The 23,927-nt window shown below is 49.2% G+C and overlaps 1 protein-coding gene across 1 annotated transcript in view; it reads left to right on the top strand.

The window, feature by feature from the left end:
* Window positions 1-23,927, top strand: part of SLC26A8 (solute carrier family 26 member 8) — a 3,758,415-nt gene that overhangs the window by 3,025,693 nt on the left and 708,795 nt on the right. The window contains exon 14 of the mRNA XM_078644342.1: window positions 4,660-4,714. Within this exon, the coding sequence (XP_078500468.1) occupies window positions 4,660-4,714 (55 nt within the window). The remainder of the gene's footprint in view (window positions 1-4,659; window positions 4,715-23,927) is intronic.

Genomic DNA, 23,927 nt, shown 5'->3' with positions numbered 1-23,927 from the left:
AGTACTGTTTGTCTGAAGTACAGTATCTGGGTCACAGGATAGAGAAAGGAAAAAGGAAAGTGTCGCCTGACAGGATTGAGGCAATCATGAAAATAATGGTGCCTACGACCCAGAGAGAGATTAGGATGTTCCTGGGTATGGTTGGCTACTGTCGCCAGTGGATTGCCAATTTTTCCCTGAAGGCGAAGCCATTGCAGAAACTGACGCACAAGGATGTCAGCGATCCGGTACCATGGGACAAAGATTGTATGATGGCTTTTCTTGAGTTGCGAGAGGACTTGTGTCGCCCTCCGGCTCTGGGAATGCCCGATTACACCAAATCATTTTCACTGTTCTGCTGTGAAAGGGAATGGTGTGCATTGGCAGTTTTAGTACAAGATCATGGAGGAGTCCGTAGACCAGTTGCTTACTTCTCGGCTACCTTAGATCCAGTAGCCGCAGCGTTGCCCGGATGTCTTAAATCCGTTGCTGCAACAGGTGTCAGCATTGAGAGGTGTGAAAGCATTGTGATGGGTCACCCACTGATAGTACATGTGCCACACTCAGTGGAATTGTTGATGACCAGGACCACGACACAACACCTGACCAATAACAGGCTCACACGCTACGAGCAGGTTATACTTGCTGCGGAGAATGTGAACCTTAGGAGGTGTTCGGTCTTGAACCCTGCTACCTTGATGCCTTTACCAAATGACTTGGATGATGATTGGGAAGACCATGATTGCCTAGATGTGACTGAACTGTGCACCAAACCCAGACCGGATATTTTCGATGAGCCACTAATAGACCCAAACGAAATTTACTTTGTGGATGGCTCATGTGTAAGGGACAACACTGGTCAGTTGAGAGCAGCGTTTGCTGTCTGTACTATCTCTGGAATAGTCGACGCAGCCTGCCTGGAAGGAGTACACTCCGCGCAGGTGGCCGAGATAATTGCGTTGACGCGTGCCTGCCTGGCAGCCAACAAGATTCGGATCACCATATATACTGACAGCCAATACGGGTTCGGTGTGGTTCATGATTTCGGTCAATTGTGGTCCCAAAGGGGTTACATGACATCATCAGGTTCCCCTATCAGGAATGGAGAATTTATCAGGTTGTTGCTGGAGGCTCTACAAGGTCCAGCCGAAATTGCCGTCGTGAAATGCACTGCACATACCAAGAATACTGACTTTGTGTCCATGGGTAATCGTTATGCTGATGAGGTTGCACGTTATTGTGCCGACCAGGGATACTCATTTACTGAACAAACAGTTGAGGGGGTGCAGGAAGGAACCGAGTTAAGCATGATGCTTGAGGTGGCAGATACCTGGGAAGAATTGAAGAGCATGCAGGAGCAGGTGTCCGACTATGAGAAGAGAGTGTGGGAAATGGCTGGTTGTGTCCGAGGAGAGTTGGACCTATGGGTTTCGGCTGATGGGAGAGCGGTGTTGCCGAATGAGCTGGTGAGTCCGATGGCACGACAGATACATGGTCCTGTACATCTGGGAAGAGATGCCATGATGCGTGTGTTCCGACAAACTTGGTACAATCCAAAATTCAGGACGGCTGCGGAAGCGGTGTGTCAAAGGTGTGTTACATGTCAACAAATGAACGTTGGGAAAAGAACGCCAGTTACTATGGGTCACATTGGGAGGTCCGGCGGACCTTTCTACAGGATGCAACTGGATTTCATTGAGATGCCGAGGTGTAACCGCCTTAGGTATGTCCTGGTGATCGTGGGTGTGTTTTCCAGGTGGGTTGAGGCATACCCAACTCATAGGTGTGATACACTCACAGTAGCAAAGTTGTTGCTGAGGGAGCTAGTGCCACGTTTCGGGGTTCCGACCTCTTTGGAATCGGACAGAGGAACACATTTTAATAGCGAAGTTGTGAAAATGCTCTGCTCTGCACTGAACATTGACCAAAGGCTGCATTGTAGTTACCGACCAGAGGCTTCTGGCATAGGGGAGCAAATAAATGGGACCCTCAAGGCCCGAATGGCGAAGGTGTGCTCATCCACGTCCCTGAAATGGCCAGATGCTTTGCTGTTGGTACTAATGAGCATGCGTAGTACACCAGACAGAAGGACAGGACTCTCACCTCACGAAGTACTGATGGGGAGGGCTATGAGTCCCATCTATTCCTACAACCGCCTTGCTAAATATCACAGATGATCTGATCCTTGATTACTGCAAGGGACTTTCTGATGTCATTCATTCTGTGTCCCTTCAGGTGCGGGCTGCTGAAATTCCGGCTTCCAGAGACCTTTGTCACGACCTGTGCCCAGGTGACTGGGTCCTGGTGAGGAAGCACGTCAGGAAAAGCTGCCTGGATGTGCGCTGGAGAGGACCCTTTCAAGTTATATTGGTGACGAACACTGCTGTGAAGTGTGGAGGGTTGCCAAACTGGGTCCACGCTTCTCACACCCGACGAGTACCAGCACCCTTGGAAGAAACAGCTTCTCTCGTGGAGGGCAACACTGACGAAGAGGAAGATCCACAGGAGGGGACAAGTCAAGCTGTGGGGGAGTCCGAAGAGGCTGGTATCTCCTCCGATAAAGCTGAAGGAGATCACGACAACAGCGACACTGAGTCTGCCTCTGAAGGGGGAAGTGGCTGTGAAGGTGATCTGAGCGCAGAACAAGCTGAAAGTGGTGATGAACAGGGTGTGCCAACGAGAAGCAGAAGAGTGAAGAGTGCAGAGGCTCATTGGCCTGAAAGGCGGAGGCGCCTGAACGTGCGATTGGTCTCAGAAAGGGATCTCGCTCCTGTGTCTGAAGAGTCTGAACAGGACGAGGGAGAACAGGAGACGGAGCAAAGAGGTCCGAGGAGGTCAAGGAGGGTGAGAGTACCTTGTCGAAGATACGCCACTTCCGAGTGGATCTACCCTTTGACAAATGCCAGGTGTAGTGAGATCAGGGAGGGTGAGGTCGGTGGCAGTGACCAGTACAATCCCAAATGTTAAGTTGGAAGTGATACTGTTGGTACCTGGACTTGAGATTGAAGGCGTACTGACACTTACCATTCACAATCCCCCTTACCTGAGCAAGATACGTGATCTAATCCTGGATAGACTGATTTTTCCTACGTTTGGTCCAGAAATACCATCTTATGAAGCAGTAGTCCTTCATGAGTCCAGAAATTTCCCCTATATTCCTAATGTATGTGTGGTACCTTGAGCGGGGGAAGGGGAATGAAAAACCTCAGGTATCCCAGAGAGTGGACCAGAATCCAGATCACATACAGATTAAATAGATGAGTTCGTCGGATTAGTCCACCTTTTACAGTAACATGAAAACCTAGAGTCTACGTTGCGGGCCCACCATGGATCTCAAGAATTTCAATTTTTACCTGTGGTAACGTATTGAGGAAAAGGGGTGGGAGGAGTGAGCATCAAGGGGATGGTTAACCAAGGGTTTAAACACACCTCGGCAGAATGCCATAACCCTGGAATTATCTCTGCACATCTATGCATGTATAGCAGACTGGGCAGTGGGGAAATCCTCAGGCTTCTTCGTATTGCTTCTGGCCTCAATATGGCAAGCTACCAGCACCGAGAAGACTGCGGATGACATTGAATGTATTACAATTCATGATGTATTCATTCCCTTAAATGATCAACCTAATTAAAAGTTTGGGTTGGAACAATTTGTAAGTGTGCAATTGAGTTTTTTTGATACAGTTTAGTACAAACGTCGTTGTCAAACATTGTTATAACTTACAATACAGTATTCACAGCTGTGCACCTGGCATACTGGTGGTTCCCCATCAGCAGTCTTTTCGAGTTTCTGGCTGGCAGCCTTTGTTCCAGGTAGCACGCATTCTTTGTTTAGTTTTTACATATACTATTACCTTTTGAATAAATAGGGAGTGCGCAGACCTTTTTCACTGATTAAGCTACCAACACAGCCACGTTCTATCTGGTTGAACAGGTCATGACATTGGCTTGGCCATACTGATGTCCTTCATGATCCCCCTGCCTTCTAAATTAGAAGAAAGCTCACATCGTATTTTTACCACAAATTGACTTCCAGCCTCAAGGCAGCTCTTTACAGATCAATAAAATAAAATCTCTGGTGTGGAGACTTTGGCATAAGCTTTAGCTTCATTCAAGTTCTAATTAAGGCTTGTGTACCTACAGGGACTCACAGTGATTGGAGGACAGATCCTTAAATACTGAGAAGGGCAAGGGCTAGAAACAGGTTTAAGTGTTCTGCAATCTTCACTGAAGGTAAGATAGGAGGTCTGCAGCCTGTCCCCCAAGCAAATCACTGGACAATCCTTGTTACGTACAGTAAGTAGTTTAGATCGCTCTGAATTAATGAATTTATTTATTGTTTCAATTAATTAAAATTGTTACAAAAGGACTGAGCAGGATATCTCCATCAACGCACCTTCGTCGATTGGGAATAAAACTTAATTATATAATTTCTTTTAACATGTCTACAGTACAGGACATTAGGAAGCAAATACAATAAATGCATGTTTGCTAGTTTCAAACTGTTTTAGGACTCTAATTCTTGGCTGAGTCTTTACTTACAAGTTCTTTCAAATAGTGTACAGTAAGTACCTTTACGTTTCAAAGCCCCAATCAGTGCCTGGGTATTAATTGGGTTGAGTCTAAAATGTATGTCTCTGGGTGTATTTGTTTGATGCTGACATCTAGTATCTTCCACAGATCTGGTATATGTTTAAGGAGTATGGCATCACGCTCCTGATCGCTTCTTGCCCATGTAAGTATGTTATAACCATTCCAATTTTACTTATGACTTAAAAATGCATCTTATTTAATTCTAATGTGTTTTCTGCGCAAGTGAACAGTACAAATAATTTCACTTCCTTTATAAGCAGATAAAATTGCTTAGTAATTTTCTACTTTAATGAGACGTGAAGTGGCAAAAGATTACATCTAGAATAGCTGCAACACAATTCACAGAGTATATTAGTATTGCAACCAACCTAAACAGAATATCCCTTGTATGCAGTGATAGCATACAATTTCTGATGGGATGCCGAAGCAAAGCTAGTAGGAGTAGAAATACAAAACACTGTCTGAGTGACCCCGAGGCTTCTGAACATCATGTCTACTCCAATTTCATGGAAAGCTGTACTGTAAGAGAGCATTAATCAAATACTTAATTTAAGAGCATTTATTTATTTCAGAGCAATTATAGAGTACCTTAACCGAGAATCAATATAAAGAAGCTTTTTGAATCCTTAAACTAAATCAGGCCTGACTAAATGATTGGGCCTATAGCATTTTCCTAAAAATATCATGCCAGTTTAATATCAAAGGGAAGAAGATTCTGAAGGCACAGCGACCCCCCATGGAGTGCCTATTAATCTGATGAACAACCACTGATTTTGTTTTTTACTTTTTCAATGGAAATTCATAGGAGAGTAATACAGTGACTCCTACTTTAACAGAAGTCACTGATGACGTGCAGTAAGGCTGCCATTAGAGCTCTGAAATGTATTGGCAGGACTATCGGCAGCCAATCAAGCCTCCTCAGAACAGGAGTAATATAACAATACTGTGCACACCCCCTACATTTCTTGAGGCAGTATTTCACAGCTTATGATTTCTAAGGAGATTCTTTTGGTACTAAGGAAACAGAAGGGAACTGCAATAAGGTAAGTGGTATGTAGTAGTTGCTCTTTCTTTCGTAGACCTCTGTTTATCTTCCTGAAAAGGAAGTTGTTTGGCAAAGGTCTTCAGATAAAAGGTACACATCCGGGTCAGAGGATTTGCTTGCTCCTCCAAACTCTGTGTGGTGTTAATTGACTATCCCTGAGCAAACACGACATTGTGCAGGGAATTGTGCAGGGGGTCACAATACTGAGGTTTTCATTGGTTGTTACACTCATACTATTTTCGACCGACACATTCAACAGCTCAAACGTTGCTGAAATTTAACGGGGAAAATGTGGTGAATAAGCAAACTTGCAGCTACTCCAGCACTGAATCTTTCCTAGATTAACATGCTTAAATCATTTCCCGTTGTTGATGTGGAACCCACGTGGTAACTTTACAATACCAGTTTGAAAATCTAGTGTGCCTCATAAACCTTATGCTACTATTACTTTACAAACAAACTTAGTTCTTTTGAAAAGACCTGAGCTCCAGCCAGAGAGGCTAGAGTGCCCTGAGTCTCAGCCCTCCCAAAGTCTTCCTCTCCTTGGATTTCTAATGCATGCCATGTCAAATGAGTGCCTTAGAACTTTGCTCTCTCTTCAGACCAATTTAGTTTTTGATGGATTTTTGTAACCACAGATTCACTTCCAGGGGATCCTCATCAAAGTCATAAATACTGAATATTCCTGCCCATGCGCGGGGATCCTGCAATATATATAAAAAAATTATACGTGAAAACATGTATATACAGATATATATATATATATATATATATATATATATCAAAGAAATCCCGACCGCCGATGACTGCGGTCAAAGCCGGGCACGGACCTCCTTCTCCTCAACAACTCCTCTCACTTTTTAATCAAGTAAGAGACGCCAAACACCATGGAGTGTAGCAGTGCAGAAGAATTTATTGCAGAAGAGCAGAGCAAGTGCTCTCCCTGACGCGTTTCGCTCCGCGAACGGAGCTTGGTCACAACAATATATATATATTACTGCTCCAAGCTTGGTATCGTCGTGCGAGGTGCACTCAAGGAGAGGTGAAGAGCTCCAAGCCTCAGCTCCACTAAACAGGTAAAAAGACTCCAGCCGGCTGTTCCCTTTTCACAGTCCTGCTACCATCGTAGCCTTACGCGTTTCGAATACTTTCTTCATCAGAGGCTGATGGTGAAGGAAAGCAACGTGCAGTATGCTACCACAGTCCCTTTTCTAGCTGGATAGCGCGCCCTCTGATGGGCTGCTATGATGCGCAGTGTGCAGCCTCATCACGAGCAGCCCATCAGAGGGCACGCTATCCAGCTAGAAAAGGGACTGTGGTTGGATAGTGCACGTTGCTTTCCTTCACCATCAGCCTCTGATGAAGAAAGTATTTGAAACACGTAAGGCTACGATGGTAGCAGGACTGTGAAAAGCGAACAGCCGGCTGGTGCCTTTTTACCTGTTTAGTGGAGCTGAGGCTTGGATCTCTTCACCTCTCCTTGAGTGCACCTCGCACGACGATACCAAGCTTGGAGCAGTAATACAGGGCGGCGGTCGTGCCGCCGAGGTGCTCCACCCTCTGAAGCAGGGGGCCACAGGGGCAAGTATCCTACAAGCCTTTGATATGGAGCAGAGGGGCTGGATTTAGAAGACACACGCTGACTGGGGCTCAATCCATGAGCTTGAAATACCCACAGTATATAAAGAGGCAAGGAGAATGAAATGGATGCAAATAATAATCTTTTCCGACTACAACTCCCACAAAGCAGTGCGCAGCCTCATCAGGAGCAGCCCATCAGAGGGCGCGCTATCCAGCTAGAAAAGGGACAGTGGTTGGATACTGCACGTTGCTTTCCTTCACCATCAGCCTCTGATGAAGAAAGTATTCGAAACGCGTAAGGCTACGATGGTAGCAGGACTGTGAAAAGGGAACAGCCGACTGGAGCCTTTTTACCTGTTTAGTGGAGCTGAGGCTTGGAGCTCTTCACCTCTCCTTGAGTGCACCTCGCACGACAATACCAAGCTTGGAACAGTAATATATATATATGTATATGTCATTTTTTTACAAGTCAATACAGCCTCCCAGAAAAAAAAACAAGGCTAACCAATGCTCTGATACCTTGTTTTTGCAACAAATGCAAAAGAACTGGAGGACAAAAAGACACAGCGATGCTCAAAACGGCTCCGGCAAGGATCCTTAAGAAATGCAGGCCATCAGAGCAGGATCGTCTTTTCCTCAGGGCGGATCATCTGACAGACTCTTTGATCATTGCTGCTGTGAAAAAGACTCATGCAGTAGCCTCTTCCTCAACGGTCTCTCCGGACAAGGAGAGCAGAGCTCAGGATTCATGGGGAATTTAAGCATGTGACTCGGAAGCTGCATCCTTGAAGGTATCTAGCGCTGCATCCCTATTGGGACGTTATGACAGGGCATTGTGGGATTCATTATGGATTTTCAAGGACAGACTGCGCTCAGAGGATCACCAGGATTTCGGAGAGATTCTCCAGGAGGGTGCTCTTGTAATGAATCAGATGATCAGTGCGGCGGCAGATGGAGCATCTCTGGCTGCACACTCGTACTCGCATGGCATCTACGCCAGAAGATCTTCCTGGTTACGTCTTACGGCCCTGAAACCGGAAGTGGCCTCAGAGGCAGTATCACCAAACCAAAATGCACTACCAAGGGCGTCGGCCTTCCCAGGGTAGAGGTGGACGTCGACAACCCTCTTCTACTGCCAAAAATGCTACCAAGCAATGAGCAAATGCTTCTTCTGTTGCTGTGACTCACTCCGGTGGGAGAAAGTATTACCTATCACGTTAAAGAGTGGCGCCGCATTAAAAACAATCAATGGATGTTGAATGTACTACAAAATGGATATGCTCTACTTTTTTGTATTTTTCACCACAATCGGCTCCTCCGGTAAAATCCAGCGATCACCAAGTGTCGTTGTTACAACAGGATGTGTCCACTCTCTAACAGAAATCTGCCATAGAAGAAGTTCCTCCCTCCCAACGAGGAAAGGGGATGTACAAAAGAAGGGCAAAAAAGCTGATTTAGACCTATATTGGATTTTCACATCCTCAACAAAGCCATCCGAAAGTAGAAAGTTTGTCTGCTAGCGCTCCATTAAATATACCCTCATCTCCATCAAGGGGGCTGGATGACCTCAATAGACCTTCAGGATGCGTACTTCCATGTTCCAATTGCTTTACAACACCAAAAGGTCCTGCGCTTCATGGTAGGCTCCAAGCTATATCAGTACAAATTCCTGACTTTTGGCCTAAAGTCAGCTCCTCGAGTGTTCGCCAAGTGCATGGCAGTAGTAGCCGCTGCTCTACGTCGCCAAGTTCTGTTTATCTATCCGTATCTCAACGATTGGCTGCTAAAGAGTTCATCTCTTCAAACTGTGAAAGACCACTATCGAATCTGTCTTAATATGTTACAGGGGTTGGGCCTTCACGACAATCTGGAAAAATCAGTCATTCTTCCCACTCAAAAGATACATTTCCTAGGTGCTACTCTAGGCTCCAGCACAGGAAGAGTGTTTCCTTCGGAGGGGAGACTATTATTAATCAATCGAAAATGCAATAGTCTACTTCAAGTTAATCAGTCCTCAGTTCGGCAGGTTTCATCGCTACTGGGGTCGATGGTATCTTGCATTTTCCTAGTCCCCAATGCCATGTTAGGGATGAGGCCTCTGCAGCAGGACCTGGAAGACAAATGGGATCAGAAGATTGCTTGATGGGACGACCGGATTGTACTTTCCCGTTCTGCAAGATCATCCATTCCATGGTGAACTCATCGGAAAAATCTCCTACTCGGCGTGCCCTTCCACCAACCTCCTCCGACACAAACCTTGATCACAGACGCTTCCCTTCAGGTTTAGGGAGCACACATGGAGCCTCCGCAGACTCAGAGCCGGTGGTCGGGCAAGGAACAGGCATATCACATAAATATGCTGGAACTACGAGCAGTGCATCTAGCTTTCAAGGCCTTCTACCCTTCCATACAGTCCAAGTCCATATTGTTCCAGACGGACAACATGATCACTATGTACTATCTAAATAAGCAGGGAGGAACCCGCTTTTTCCCCCTGTCTCTGGAGGCTCAGGTGATCTGGCATCGGCTCCTGGCCGGCAGCTCTCAATCACAGCGGTTCATCTGCCAGGGGAACAAAACTTTCAAGCGGACTCTCTATGTCGTCACTTCGACTATCAACAAGACTGGGTTTTGCAGGATGAAGTAGTGGCAGACATTTTTCAGCAATGGTGTCAACCAGCCATCGATCTCTTTGCGGACGATACACGCAAAAAATGCCACTCCTTCGCGTCAAGGTTTTACCAACCAGGGTCGATAGGGAATGCCCTTTTGATTGACTGGTCAGGGGACTTTGTTTACGCTTTTCCTCCTCTTACTCTCATCCCGAAGGTCATAACCAAGCTCACACACTCCAGAGCGAGGATGATACTAATAGCACCAGACTGGCCACAGCAGTGTTGGTACCTGGACCTTCTAGATCTCTCGGAGTGTTCACACAGGATGCCCCCGTGCAGACCAGACCTCCTGTCCAAGATGAATAGGAGGATCCATCATCCCAACCTTCCCATGCTGAATGTCGCCCAGTATGGTCACCTAGGTCTTCCTCAGGTCTGCATGAGCATCTTGAAAGAGTCTAGAAGGCCTTCCACAAGACATTCCTATTCTTTTAAATGGAAGAGGTTCTAGTTGTGGAGTGTGCAAAATGATTTCCAACCTACCAGAGGGCAAGAGGAGGTAATTTTACTTTATCTCCTACATTTAGCTAAGTCGGGTCTAAAATTTGCTTCCATAACAGTACACATGGATGCCATTACTGCATACAGAAAGTCGCCTACTCAACCTTCTTTCTTTCAGCTTCAGGTAGTTAAGGATTTCCTTCAGGGTTTAAAAATGTTTTTCCCCCTGTCCGGCCTACTTAACCTCCCTGGGAGCCAAACCTGGTCCTTTCCAAGCTCATGCCCCCCTGCCTTTGAACTAATTCACAAAGCGACCCATCAGCACCTTACATGAAAAGCAGGCTTTTTGGTGGCTCACTGACCAGAGTGAACTGGAATATGTTGGGGAAGTGTCTCTGGAATGTGCAACTCTGCCTCAAAGTCAAAATACGGGAGCTTGGCCAGCCTCCATCTTGGCCTTGATGCAGACTGGTACAGCCAGCTCGTTTTTCTAATGAGAAGGGGGGAGGTTTTCTAGAAGCTTCATCCTACTTTTAGTAATGATATTTAAGCTGGTAACCTGTGGGAGTCAGTTGGAAGTTCACCACAAAATAGACGTATTGCTGTGGGGGTGACGGAACTTGAGTCCTGACTGAACTCTTTCCTGGGCTATTGAACAGGCTTACCCAGCTACGGTTGGCAAGGATGTTGCAGCATCAGTCGATGAGGTGTTCCTAACTATTTCTGTACATATTTTCTATTCTTTGCTACTCGTATATATATTGTATTCTATTTCAATTGTTCATTTAATCATTCATTTGACATTTGGAAATATGCATTTACTGATATATTTGGCTTTCCTTTCTGAACATTGAATTAATCAACAGTTTTTGAGTCTGCCATGACTGATATGTTACAAAAGGGGGTGGTGATGGACAGAGCATCTGAATCAATCAAACACTCACACCCAATCAAAAGATCAGGGTTTAACCCATCACCGTTCTTTAGCCCACTCTGCCACCCCAGTTCAGACATGGCTATATGTAAATCAGTCTGACTCTGTGCCTCATGGGAACAGTCCAGCCCGAACTGCCAAGCCATGTCTTCCCTGGACCAGAAAAAAGCTTCTGAGGACCGGTTTCTGGCATTCCAGCCGTCTTCAGCCCAGCTTGCTTGAATCCAGTGGCAAAGTGAGCCAGGGACTCACGTCTGAGCATACCCTGCCACACTTATGGCGGCCAAAAGCGGTACAAAAGGGGGTGGTGATGGACGGAGCATCTGAACCAATCAAACACTCACACCCAGTCAAAAGATCAGGGTTTAATCCATCACCGTTCTTTAGCCCACTCTGCCACCCCAGTTCAGACATGGCTATATGCAAATAAGTCTGACCCTGTGCCTCATGGGAACAGTCCAGCCCGAACTGCCAAGCCATGTCTTTCCTGGACCAGAAACAAGCTTCCGAGGACCGGTTTCTGGCATTCCAGCCGTCTTCAGCCCGGCTTGCTTGAATCCAGTGGCAAAGTGAGCAAGGGACTCCCGTCTGAACATACCATGCCACACTTATGGTGGCCAAAAGCGGTACAAAAGGGGGTGGTGATGGACGGAGCATCTGAATCAATCAAACACTCACACCCAGTCAAAAGATCAGGGTTTAATCCATCACCGTTCTTTAGCCCACTCTGCCAACCCAGTTCAGACATGGCTATATGCAAATCAGTCTGACCCTGTGCCTCATGGGACCAGTCCAGCCCGAACTGCCAAGCCATGTCTTCCCTGGACCAGAAACAAGCTTCCGAGGACCGGTTTCTGGCATTCCAGCCATTTTCAGCCCGGCTTGCTTGAATCCAGTGGAAAAGTGAGCAAGGGACTCACGTCTGAGCATGCCCTGCCACACTTATGGCGGCCAAAAGCGGTACAAAAGGGGGTGGTGATGGACGGAGCATCTGAATCAATCAAACACTAACACCCAGTCAAAAGATCAGGTTTAATCCATCACCGTTCTTTAGCCCACTCTGCCACCCCAGTTCAGACATGGCTACATGCAAAAAAGTCTGACCCTGTGCCTCATGGGAACAGTCCAGCCCGAACTGCCAAGCCATGTCTTCCCTGGACCAGAAACAAGCTTCCGAGGACCGGTTTCTGGCATTCCAGCCGTTTTCAGCCCGGCTTGCTTGAATCCAGTGGAAAAGTGAGCAAGGGACTCACGTCTGAGCATGCCCTGCCACACTTATGGCGGCCAAAAGCGGTACAAAAGGGGGTGGTGATGGACAGAGCATCTGAATCAATCAAACACTCACACCCAGTCAAAAGATCAGGGTTTAATCCATCACCGTTCTTTAGCCTACTCTGCCACCCAGTTCAGACATGGCTATATGCAAATCAGTCTGACCCTGTGCCTCATGGGAACAGTCCAGCCCGAACTGCCAAGCCATGTCTTCCCTGGACCAGAAACAAGCTTCCGAGGACCGGTTTCTGGCATTCCAGCCGTCTTCAGCCCGGCTTGCTTGAATCCAGTGGCAAAGTGAGCAAGGGACTCATGTCTGAGCATACCCTGCCACACTTATGGCGGCCAAAAGCGGTACAAAAGGGGGTGGTGATGGACGGAGCATCTGAATCAATCAAACACTCACACCCAGTCAAAAGATCAGGGTTTATTCCATCACCGTTCTTTAGCCCACTCTGCCACCCCAGTTCAGACATGGCTATATGCAAATCAGTCTGACCCTGTGCCTCATGGGAACAGTCCAGCCCGAACTGCCAAGCCATGTCTTCCCTGGACCAGAAACAAGCTTCCGAGGACCGGTTTCTGGCATTCCAGCCATTTTCAGCCCGGCTTGCTTGAATCCAGTGGAAAAGTGAGCAAGGGACTCACGTCTGAGCATGCCCTGCCACACTTATGGCGGCCAAAAGCGGTACAAAAGGGGGTGGTGATGGACGGAGCATCTGAATCAATCAAACACTAACACCCAGTCAAAAGATCAGGTTTAATCCATCACCGTTCTTTAGCCCACTCTGCCACCCCAGTTCAGACATGGCTACATGCAAAAAAGTCTGACCCTGTGCCTCATGGGAACAGTCCAGCCCGAACTGCCAAGCCATGTCTTCCCTGGACCAGAAACAAGCTTCCGAGGACCGGTTTCTGGCATTCCAGCCGTTTTCAGCCCGGCTTGCTTGAATCCAGTGGAAAAGTGAGCAAGGGACTCACGTCTGAGCATGCCCTGCCACACTTATGGCGGCCAAAAGCGGTACAAAAGGGGGTGGTGATGGACAGAGCATCTGAATCAATCAAACACTCACACCCAGTCAAAAGATCAGGGTTTAATCCATCACCGTTCTTTAGCCTACTCTGCCACCCAGTTCAGACATGGCTATATGCAAATCAGTCTGACCCTGTGCCTCATGGGAACAGTCCAGCCCGAACTGCCAAGCCATGTCTTCCCTGGACCAGAAACAAGCTTCCGAGGACCGGTTTCTGGCATTCCAGCCGTCTTCAGCCCGGCTTGCTTGAATCCAGTGGCAAAGTGAGCAAGGGACTCATGTCTGAGCATACCCTGCCACACTTATGGCGGCCAAAAGCGGTACAAAAGGGGGTGGTGATGGACGGAGCATCTGAATCAATCAAACACTCACACCCAGTCAAAAGATCAGGGTTTAATCCATCACCGTTCTTTAGCCCACTCTGCCACCCCAGTTCAGACATGGCTATATGCAAATCAGTCTGACCCTGTGCCTCATGGGAACAGTCCAGCCCGAACTGCCAAGCCATGTCTTCCCTGGACCAGAAACAAGCTTCCGAGGACCGGTTTCTGGCATTCCAGCCGTCTTCAGCCCAGCTTGCTTGAATCCAGTGGAAAAGTGAGCAAGGGACTCACGTCTGAGCATACCATGTCACACTTATGGTGGCCAAAAGCGGTACAAAAGGGGATGGTGATGGACGTTGCATCTGAATCAATCAAACACTCACACCCAGTCAAAAGATCAGGGTTTAATCCATCACTGTTCTTTAGCCCACTCTGCCACCCCAGTTCAGACATGGCTATATGCAAATCAGTCTGACCCTGTGCCTCATGGGACCAGTCCAGCCCGAACTGCCAAGCCATGTCTTCCCTGAACCAGAAACAAGCTTCCGAGGACCGGTTTCTGGCATCCCAGCTGTTTTCAGCCCGGCTTGCTTGAATCCAGTGGCAAAGTGAGCAAGGGACTCACGTCTGAGCATGCCCTGCCACACTTATGGCGGCCAAAAGCGGTACAAAAGGGGGTGGTGATGGACGGAGCATCTGAATCAATCAAACACTCACACCCAGTCAAAAGATCAGGTTTAATCCATCACCGTTCTTTAGCCCACTCTGCCACCCCAGTTCAGACATGGCTACATGCAAAAAAGTCTGACCCTGTGCCTCATGGGAACAGTCCAGCCCGAACTGCCAAGCCATGTCTTCCCTGGACAAGAAACAAGCTACCGAGGACCGGTTTCTGGCATTCCAGCCATCTTCAGCCCGGCTTGCTTGAATCCAGTGGCAAAGTGAGCAAGGGACTCACGTCTGAGCATACCCTGCCACACTTATGGCGGCCAAAAGCGGTACAAAAGGTGGTGGTGATGGACAGAGCATCTGAATCAATCAAACACTCACACCCAGTCAAAAGATCAGGGTTTAATCCATCACCGTTCTTTAGCCTACTCTGCCACCCAGTTCAGACATGGCTAAATGCAAATCAGTCTGACCCTGTGCCTCATGGGAACAGTCCAGCCCGAACTGCCAAGCCATGTCTTCCCTGACCAGAAACAAGCTTCCGAGGACCGGTTTCTGGCATTCCAGCCGTCTTCAGCCCGGCTTGCTTGAATCCAGTGGCAAAGTGAGCAAGGGACTCACGTCTGAGCATACCCTGGCACACTTATGGCGGCCAAAAGCGGTACAAAAGGGGGTTGTGATGGACGGAGCATCTGAATCAATCAAACACTCACACCCAGTCAAAAGATCAGGGTTTAATCCATCACCGTTCTTTAGCCCACTCTGCCACCCCAGTTCAGACATGGCTATATGCACATCAGTCTGACCCTGTGCCTCATGGAACAGTCCAGCCCGAACTGCCAAGCCATGTCGTCCCTGGACCAGAAACAAGCTTCCGAGGACTGGTTTCTGGCATTCCAGCCGTCTTCAGCCCAGCTTGCTTGAATCCAGTGGCAAAGTGAGAAAGGGACTCACGTCTGAGCATACCCTGCCACACTTATGGCGGCCAAAAGCGGTACAAAAGGGGGTGGTGATGGATGGAGCATCTGAATCAATCAAACACTCACACCCAGTCAAAAGATCAGGGTTTAATCCATCACCGTTCTTTAGCCCACTCTGCCACCCCAGTTCAGATATGGCTATATGCAAATCAGTCTGACCCTGTGCCTCATGGGAACAGTCCAGCCCGAACTGCCAAGCCATGTCTTCCCTGGACCAGAAACAAGCTTCCGAGGACCGGTTTCTGACATTCCAACCGTTTTCAGCCCGGCTTGCTTGAATCCAGTGGCAAAGTGAGCAAGGGACTCACGTCTGAGCATGCCCTGCCACACTTATGGCGGCCAAAAGCGGTACAAAAGGGGGTGGTGATGGACGGAGCATCTGAATCAATCAAACACTCACACCCAGTCAAAAGATCAGGTTTAATCCATCACCGTTCTTTAGCCCACTCTGCCACCCCAGTTCAGCATTGGCTATATGCAAATCAGTCTGACCCTGTGCCTTAAGGGAACAGTCCAGCCCGAACTGACAAGCCATGTCTTCCCTGGACCAGAAACAAGCTTCTGAGGACCGGTTTCTGGCATTCCAGCCGTCTTCAGCCCTGCTTGCTTGAATCCAGTGGCAAAGAAAGCAAGGGACTCACGTCTGAACATACCCTGCCACACTTATGGCGGCCAAAAGCGGTACAAAAGGGGGTTGTGATGGACGGAGCATCTGAATCAATCAAACACTCACACCCAGTCAAAAGATCAGGGTTTAATCCATCACCGTTCTTTAGCCCACTCTGCCACCCCAGTTCAGACATGGCTATATGCAAATCAGTCTGACCCTGTGCCTCATGGGAACAGTCCAGCCGGAACTGCCAAGCCATGTCTTCCCTGGACCAGAAACAAGCTTCTGAGGACCGGTTTCTGGCATTCCAGCCGTCTTCAGCCCTTCTTGCTTGAATCCAGTGGCAAAGTGAGGAAGGGACTCACGTCTGAGCATACCCTGCCACACTTATGGCGGCCAAAAGCGGTACAAAAGGGGGTGGTGATGTACGGAGCATCTGAACCAATCAAACACTCACACCCAGTCAAAAGATCAGGGTTTAATCCATCACCGTTCTTTAGCCCACTCTGCCACCCAGTTCAGATATCGCTATATGCAAATCAGTCTGACCCTGTTTCTGACATTCCAACCGTTTTCAGCCCGGCTTGCTTGAATCCAGTGGCAAAGTGAGCAAGGGACTCACGTCTGAGCATGCCCTGCCACACTTATGGCGGCCAAAAGCGGTACAAAAGGGGGTGGTGATGGACGGAGCATCTGAATCAATCAAACACTCACACCCAGTCAAAAGATCAGGTTTAATCCATCACCGTTCTTTAGCCCACTCTGCCACCCCAGTTCAGCATTGGCTATATGCAAATCAGTCTGACCCTGTGCCTCATGGGAACAGTCCAGCCCGAACTGACAAGCCATGTCTTCCCTGGACCAGAAACAAGCTTCCGAGGACCGGTTTCTGGCATTCCAGCCGTCTTCTGCCCGGCTTGCTTGAATCCAGTGGCAAAGTGAGCAAGGGACTCACGTCTGAGCATACCCTGCCACACTTATGGCGGCCAAAAGCGGTACAAAAGGGGGTGGTGATGGACAGAGCATCTGAACCAATCAAACACTCACACCCAGTCAAAAGATCAGGGTTTAATCCATCACCGTTCTTTAGCCCACTCTGCCACCCAGTTCAGATATGGCTATATGCAAATCAGTCTGACCCTGTGCCTCATGGGAACAGTCCAGCCCGAACTGCCAAGCCATGTCTTCCCTGGACCAGAAACAAGCTTCTGAGGACCGGTTTCTGGCATTCCAGCCGTCTTCAGCCCGGCTTGCTTGAATCCAGTGGCAAAGTGAGGAAGGGACTCACGTCTGAGCATACCCTGCCACACTTATGGCGGCCAAAAGCGGTACAAAAGGGGGTGGTGATGGACGGAGCATCTGAACCAATCAAACACTCACACCCAGTCAAAAGATCAGGGTTTAATCCATCACCGTTCTTTAGCCCACTCTGCCACCCAGTTCAGATATCGCTATATGCAAATCAGTCTGACCCTGTGCCTCATGGGAACAGTCCAGCCTGAACTGCCAAGCCATGTCTTCCCTGGACCAGAAACAAGCTTCCGAGGACCGGTTTCTGACATTCCAACCGTTTTCAGCCCGGCTTGCTTGAATCCAGTGGCAAAGTGAGCAAGGGACTCACGTCTGAGCATGCCCTGCCACACTTATGGCGGCCAAAAGCGGTACAAAAGGGGGTGGTGATGGACGGAGCATCTGAATCAATCAAACACTCACACCCAGTCAAAAGATCAGGTTTAATCCATCACCGTTCTTTAGCCCACTCTGCCACCCCAGTTCAGCATTGGCTATATGCAAATCAGTCTGACCCTGTGCCTCATGGGAACAGTCCAGCCCGAACTGCCAAGCCATGTCTTCCCTGGACCAGAAACAAGCTACCGAGGACCAGTTTCTGGCATTCCAGCCGTCTTCAGCCCGGCTTGCTTGAATCCAGTGGCAAAGTGAGCAAGGGACTCACGTCTGAGCATACCCTGCCACACTTATGGTGGCCAAAAGTGGTACAAAAGGGGGTGGTGATGGATGGAGCATCTGAATCAATCAAACACTCACACCCAGTCAAAAGATCAGGGTTTAATCCATCACCGTTCTTTAGCCCACTCTGCCACCCCAGTTCAGACATGGCTATATGCAAATCAGTCTAACCCTGTGCCTCATGGGAACAGTCCAGCCCGAACTGCCAAGCCATGTCTTCCCTGGACCAGAAACAAGCTTCCGAGGACCGGTTTCTGGCATTCCAGCCGTCTTCAGCCCGGCTTGCTTGAATCCAGTGGCAAAGTGAGCAAGGGACTCACGTCTGAGCATACCCTGCCACACTTATGGCGGCCAAAAGCGGTACAAAAGGGGGTGGTGATGGACGGAGCATCTGAACCAATCAAACACTCACACCCAGTCAAAAGATCAGGGTTTAATCCATCACCGTTCTTTAGCCCACTCTGCCACCCAGTTCAGATATGGCTATATGCAAATCAGTCTGACCCTGTGCCTCATGGGAACCGTCCAGCCTGAACTGCCAAGCCATGTCTTCCCTGGACCAGAAACAAGCTTCCGAGGACCGGTTTCTGGCATTCCAGCCGTCTTCAGCCCGGCTTGCTTGAATCCAGTGGCAAAGTGAGAAAGGGACTCACGTCTGAGCATACCCTGCCACATTTATGGCGGCCAGAAGCAGTACATAAGGGGGTGGTGATGGACGGAGCATCTGAATCAATCAAACACTCACACCCAGTCAAAAGATCAGGGTTTAATCCATCACCGTTCTTTAGCCCACTCTGCCACCCCAGTTCAGACATGGCTACATGCAAATCAGTCTGACCCTGTGCCTCATGGGAACAGTCCAGCCCGAACTGCCTAGCCATGTCTTCCCTGGACCAGAAACAAGCTTCCGAGGACCGGTTTCTGGTATTCCAGCCGTCTTCAGCCCGGCTTGCTTGAATCCAGTTGCAAAGTGAGCAAGGGACTCCAGTCTGAGCATACCATGCCACACTTATGGTGGACAAAAGCGGTACAAAAGGGGGTGGTGATGGACGGAGCATCTGAATCAATCAAACACTCACACCCAGTCAAAAGATCAGGGTTTAATCCATCACCGTTCTTTAGCCCACTCTGCCACCCCAGTTCAGACATGGCTATATGCAAATCAGTCTGACCCTGTGCCTCATGGGACCAGTCCAGCCCGAACTGCCAAGCCATGTCTTCCCTGGACCAGAAACAAGCTTCTGAGGACCGGTCTCTGGCATTCCAGCCGTCTTCAGCCCGGCTTGCTTGAATCCAGTGGCAAAGTGAGCAAGGGACTCACGTCTGAGCATACCCTGCCACACTCATGGCAACCAAAAGCGGTACAAAAGGGGGTGGTGATGGACGGAGCATCTGAACCAATCAAACACTCACACCCAGTCAAAAGATCAGGGTTTAATCCATCACCGTTCTTTAGCCTACTCTGCCACCCCAGTTCAGACATGGCTATATGCAAATCAGTCTGACCCTGTGCCTCATGGGAACAGTCCAGCCCGAACTGCCAAGCCATGTCTTCCCTGGACCAGAAACAAGCTTCCGATGACCGGTTTCTAGCATTCCAGCAGTCTTCAGCCCGGCTTGCTTGAATCCAGTGGCAAAGGGAGCAAGGGACTCACGTCTGAGCATACTCTGCCACACTCATGGCGGCCAAAAGCGGTACAAAAGGGGGTGGTGATGGACGGAGCGTCTGAATCAATCAAACACTCACACCCAGTCAAAAGATCAGGGTTTAATCCATCACCGTTCTTTAGCCCACTCTGCCACCCCAGTTCAGACATGGCTATATGCAAATCAGTCTGAACCTGTGCCTCATGGGAACAGTCCAGGCCGAACTGCCAAGCCATGTCTTCCCTGGACCAGAAACAAGCTTCCGAGGACCGGTTTCTGGCATTCCAGCCGTCTTCAGCCCGGCTTGCTTGAATCCAGTGGCAAAGTGAACAAGGGACTCACGTCTGAGCATACCCTGCAACACTTATGGCGGCCAAAAGCGGTACAAAAGGGGGTGGTGATGGACGGAGCATCTGAATCAATCAAACACTCACACCCAGTCAAAAGATCAGGTTTAATCCATCACCGTTCTTTAGCCCACTCTGCCACCCCAGTTCAGCATTGGCTATATGCAAATCAGTCTGACCCTGTGCCTTAAGGGAACAGTCCAGCCCGAACTGACAAGCCATGTCTTCCCTGGACCAGAAACAAGCTTCTGAGGACCGGTTTCTGGCATTCCAGCCGTCTTCAGCCCTGCTTGCTTGAATCCAGTGGCAAAGAAAGCAAGGGACTCACGTCTGAACATACCCTGCCACACTTATGGCGGCCAAAAGCGGTACAAAAGGGGGTTGTGATGGACGGAGCATCTGAATCAATCAAACACTCACACCCAGTCAAAAGATCAGGGTTTAATCCATCACCGTTCTTTAGCCCACTCTGCCACCCCAGTTCAGACATGGCTATATGCAAATCAGTCTGACCCTGTGCCTCATGGGAACAGTCCAGCCGGAACTGCCAAGCCATGTCTTCCCTGGACCAGAAACAAGCTTCTGAGGACCGGTTTCTGGCATTCCAGCCGTCTTCAGCCCTTCTTGCTTGAATCCAGTGGCAAAGTGAGGAAGGGACTCACGTCTGAGCATACCCTGCCACACTTATGGCGGCCAAAAGCGGTACAAAAGGGGGTGGTGATGTACGGAGCATCTGAACCAATCAAACACTCACACCCAGTCAAAAGATCAGGGTTTAATCCATCACCGTTCTTTAGCCCACTCTGCCACCCAGTTCAGATATCGCTATATGCAAATCAGTCTGACCCTGTTTCTGACATTCCAACCGTTTTCAGCCCGGCTTGCTTGAATCCAGTGGCAAAGTGAGCAAGGGACTCACGTCTGAGCATGCCCTGCCACACTTATGGCGGCCAAAAGCGGTACAAAAGGGGGTGGTGATGGACGGAGCATCTGAATCAATCAAACACTCACACCCAGTCAAAAGATCAGGTTTAATCCATCACCGTTCTTTAGCCCACTCTGCCACCCCAGTTCAGCATTGGCTATATGCAAATCAGTCTGACCCTGTGCCTCATGGGAACAGTCCAGCCCGAACTGACAAGCCATGTCTTCCCTGGACCAGAAACAAGCTTCCGAGGACCGGTTTCTGGCATTCCAGCCGTCTTCTGCCCGGCTTGCTTGAATCCAGTGGCAAAGTGAGCAAGGGACTCACGTCTGAGCATACCCTGCCACACTTATGGCGGCCAAAAGCGGTACAAAAGGGGGTGGTGATGGACAGAGCATCTGAACCAATCAAACACTCACACCCAGTCAAAAGATCAGGGTTTAATCCATCACCGTTCTTTAGCCCACTCTGCCACCCAGTTCAGATATGGCTATATGCAAATCAGTCTGACCCTGTGCCTCATGGGAACAGTCCAGCCCGAACTGCCAAGCCATGTCTTCCCTGGACCAGAAACAAGCTTCTGAGGACCGGTTTCTGGCATTCCAGCCGTCTTCAGCCCGGCTTGCTTGAATCCAGTGGCAAAGTGAGGAAGGGACTCACGTCTGAGCATACCCTGCCACACTTATGGCGGCCAAAAGCGGTACAAAAGGGGGTGGTGATGGACGGAGCATCTGAACCAATCAAACACTCACACCCAGTCAAAAGATCAGGGTTTAATCCATCACCGTTCTTTAGCCCACTCTGCCACCCAGTTCAGATATCGCTATATGCAAATCAGTCTGACCCTGTGCCTCATGGGAACAGTCCAGCCTGAACTGCCAAGCCATGTCTTCCCTGGACCAGAAACAAGCTTCCGAGGACCGGTTTCTGACATTCCAACCGTTTTCAGCCCGGCTTGCTTGAATCCAGTGGCAAAGTGAGCAAGGGACTCACGTCTGAGCATGCCCTGCCACACTTATGGCGGCCAAAAGCGGTACAAAAGGGGGTGGTGATGGACGGAGCATCTGAATCAATCAAACACTCACACCCAGTCAAAAGATCAGGTTTAATCCATCACCGTTCTTTAGCCCACTCTGCCACCCCAGTTCAGCATTGGCTATATGCAAATCAGTCTGACCCTGTGCCTCATGGGAACAGTCCAGCCCGAACTGCCAAGCCATGTCTTCCCTGGACCAGAAACAAGCTACCGAGGACCAGTTTCTGGCATTCCAGCCGTCTTCAGCCCGGCTTGCTTGAATCCAGTGGCAAAGTGAGCAAGGGACTCACGTCTGAGCATACCCTGCCACACTTATGGTGGCCAAAAGTGGTACAAAAGGGGGTGGTGATGGATGGAGCATCTGAATCAATCAAACACTCACACCCAGTCAAAAGATCAGGGTTTAATCCATCACCGTTCTTTAGCCCACTCTGCCACCCCAGTTCAGACATGGCTATATGCAAATCAGTCTAACCCTGTGCCTCATGGGAACAGTCCAGCCCGAACTGCCAAGCCATGTCTTCCCTGGACCAGAAACAAGCTTCCGAGGACCGGTTTCTGGCATTCCAGCCGTCTTCAGCCCGGCTTGCTTGAATCCAGTGGCAAAGTGAGCAAGGGACTCACGTCTGAGCATACCCTGCCACACTTATGGCGGCCAAAAGCGGTACAAAAGGGGGTGGTGATGGACGGAGCATCTGAACCAATCAAACACTCACACCCAGTCAAAAGATCAGGGTTTAATCCATCACCGTTCTTTAGCCCACTCTGCCACCCAGTTCAGATATGGCTATATGCAAATCAGTCTGACCCTGTGCCTCATGGGAACCGTCCAGCCTGAACTGCCAAGCCATGTCTTCCCTGGACCAGAAACAAGCTTCCGAGGACCGGTTTCTGGCATTCCAGCCGTCTTCAGCCCGGCTTGCTTGAATCCAGTGGCAAAGTGAGAAAGGGACTCACGTCTGAGCATACCCTGCCACATTTATGGCGGCCAGAAGCAGTACATAAGGGGGTGGTGATGGACGGAGCATCTGAATCAATCAAACACTCACACCCAGTCAAAAGATCAGGGTTTAATCCATCACCGTTCTTTAGCCCACTCTGCCACCCCAGTTCAGACATGGCTACATGCAAATCAGTCTGACCCTGTGCCTCATGGGAACAGTCCAGCCCGAACTGCCTAGCCATGTCTTCCCTGGACCAGAAACAAGCTTCCGAGGACCGGTTTCTGGTATTCCAGCCGTCTTCAGCCCGGCTTGCTTGAATCCAGTTGCAAAGTGAGCAAGGGACTCCAGTCTGAGCATACCATGCCACACTTATGGTGGACAAAAGCGGTACAAAAGGGGGTGGTGATGGACGGAGCATCTGAATCAATCAAACACTCACACCCAGTCAAAAGATCAGGGTTTAATCCATCACCGTTCTTTAGCCCACTCTGCCACCCCAGTTCAGACATGGCTATATGCAAATCAGTCTGACCCTGTGCCTCATGGGACCAGTCCAGCCCGAACTGCCAAGCCATGTCTTCCCTGGACCAGAAACAAGCTTCTGAGGACCGGTCTCTGGCATTCCAGCCGTCTTCAGCCCGGCTTGCTTGAATCCAGTGGCAAAGTGAGCAAGGGACTCACGTCTGAGCATACCCTGCCACACTCATGGCAACCAAAAGCGGTACAAAAGGGGGTGGTGATGGACGGAGCATCTGAACCAATCAAACACTCACACCCAGTCAAAAGATCAGGGTTTAATCCATCACCGTTCTTTAGCCTACTCTGCCACCCCAGTTCAGACATGGCTATATGCAAATCAGTCTGACCCTGTGCCTCATGGGAACAGTCCAGCCCGAACTGCCAAGCCATGTCTTCCCTGGACCA

The sequence above is a fragment of the Lissotriton helveticus genome, chromosome 5_1 (genome assembly GCF_964261635.1).
Source record: "Lissotriton helveticus chromosome 5_1, aLisHel1.1, whole genome shotgun sequence".
Taxonomy (NCBI): Eukaryota; Metazoa; Chordata; class Amphibia; order Caudata; family Salamandridae; genus Lissotriton; species Lissotriton helveticus.
The sequence above is the reverse complement of the archived record's forward strand: the minus strand, read 5'-3'. Positions and strand labels throughout refer to the sequence as shown.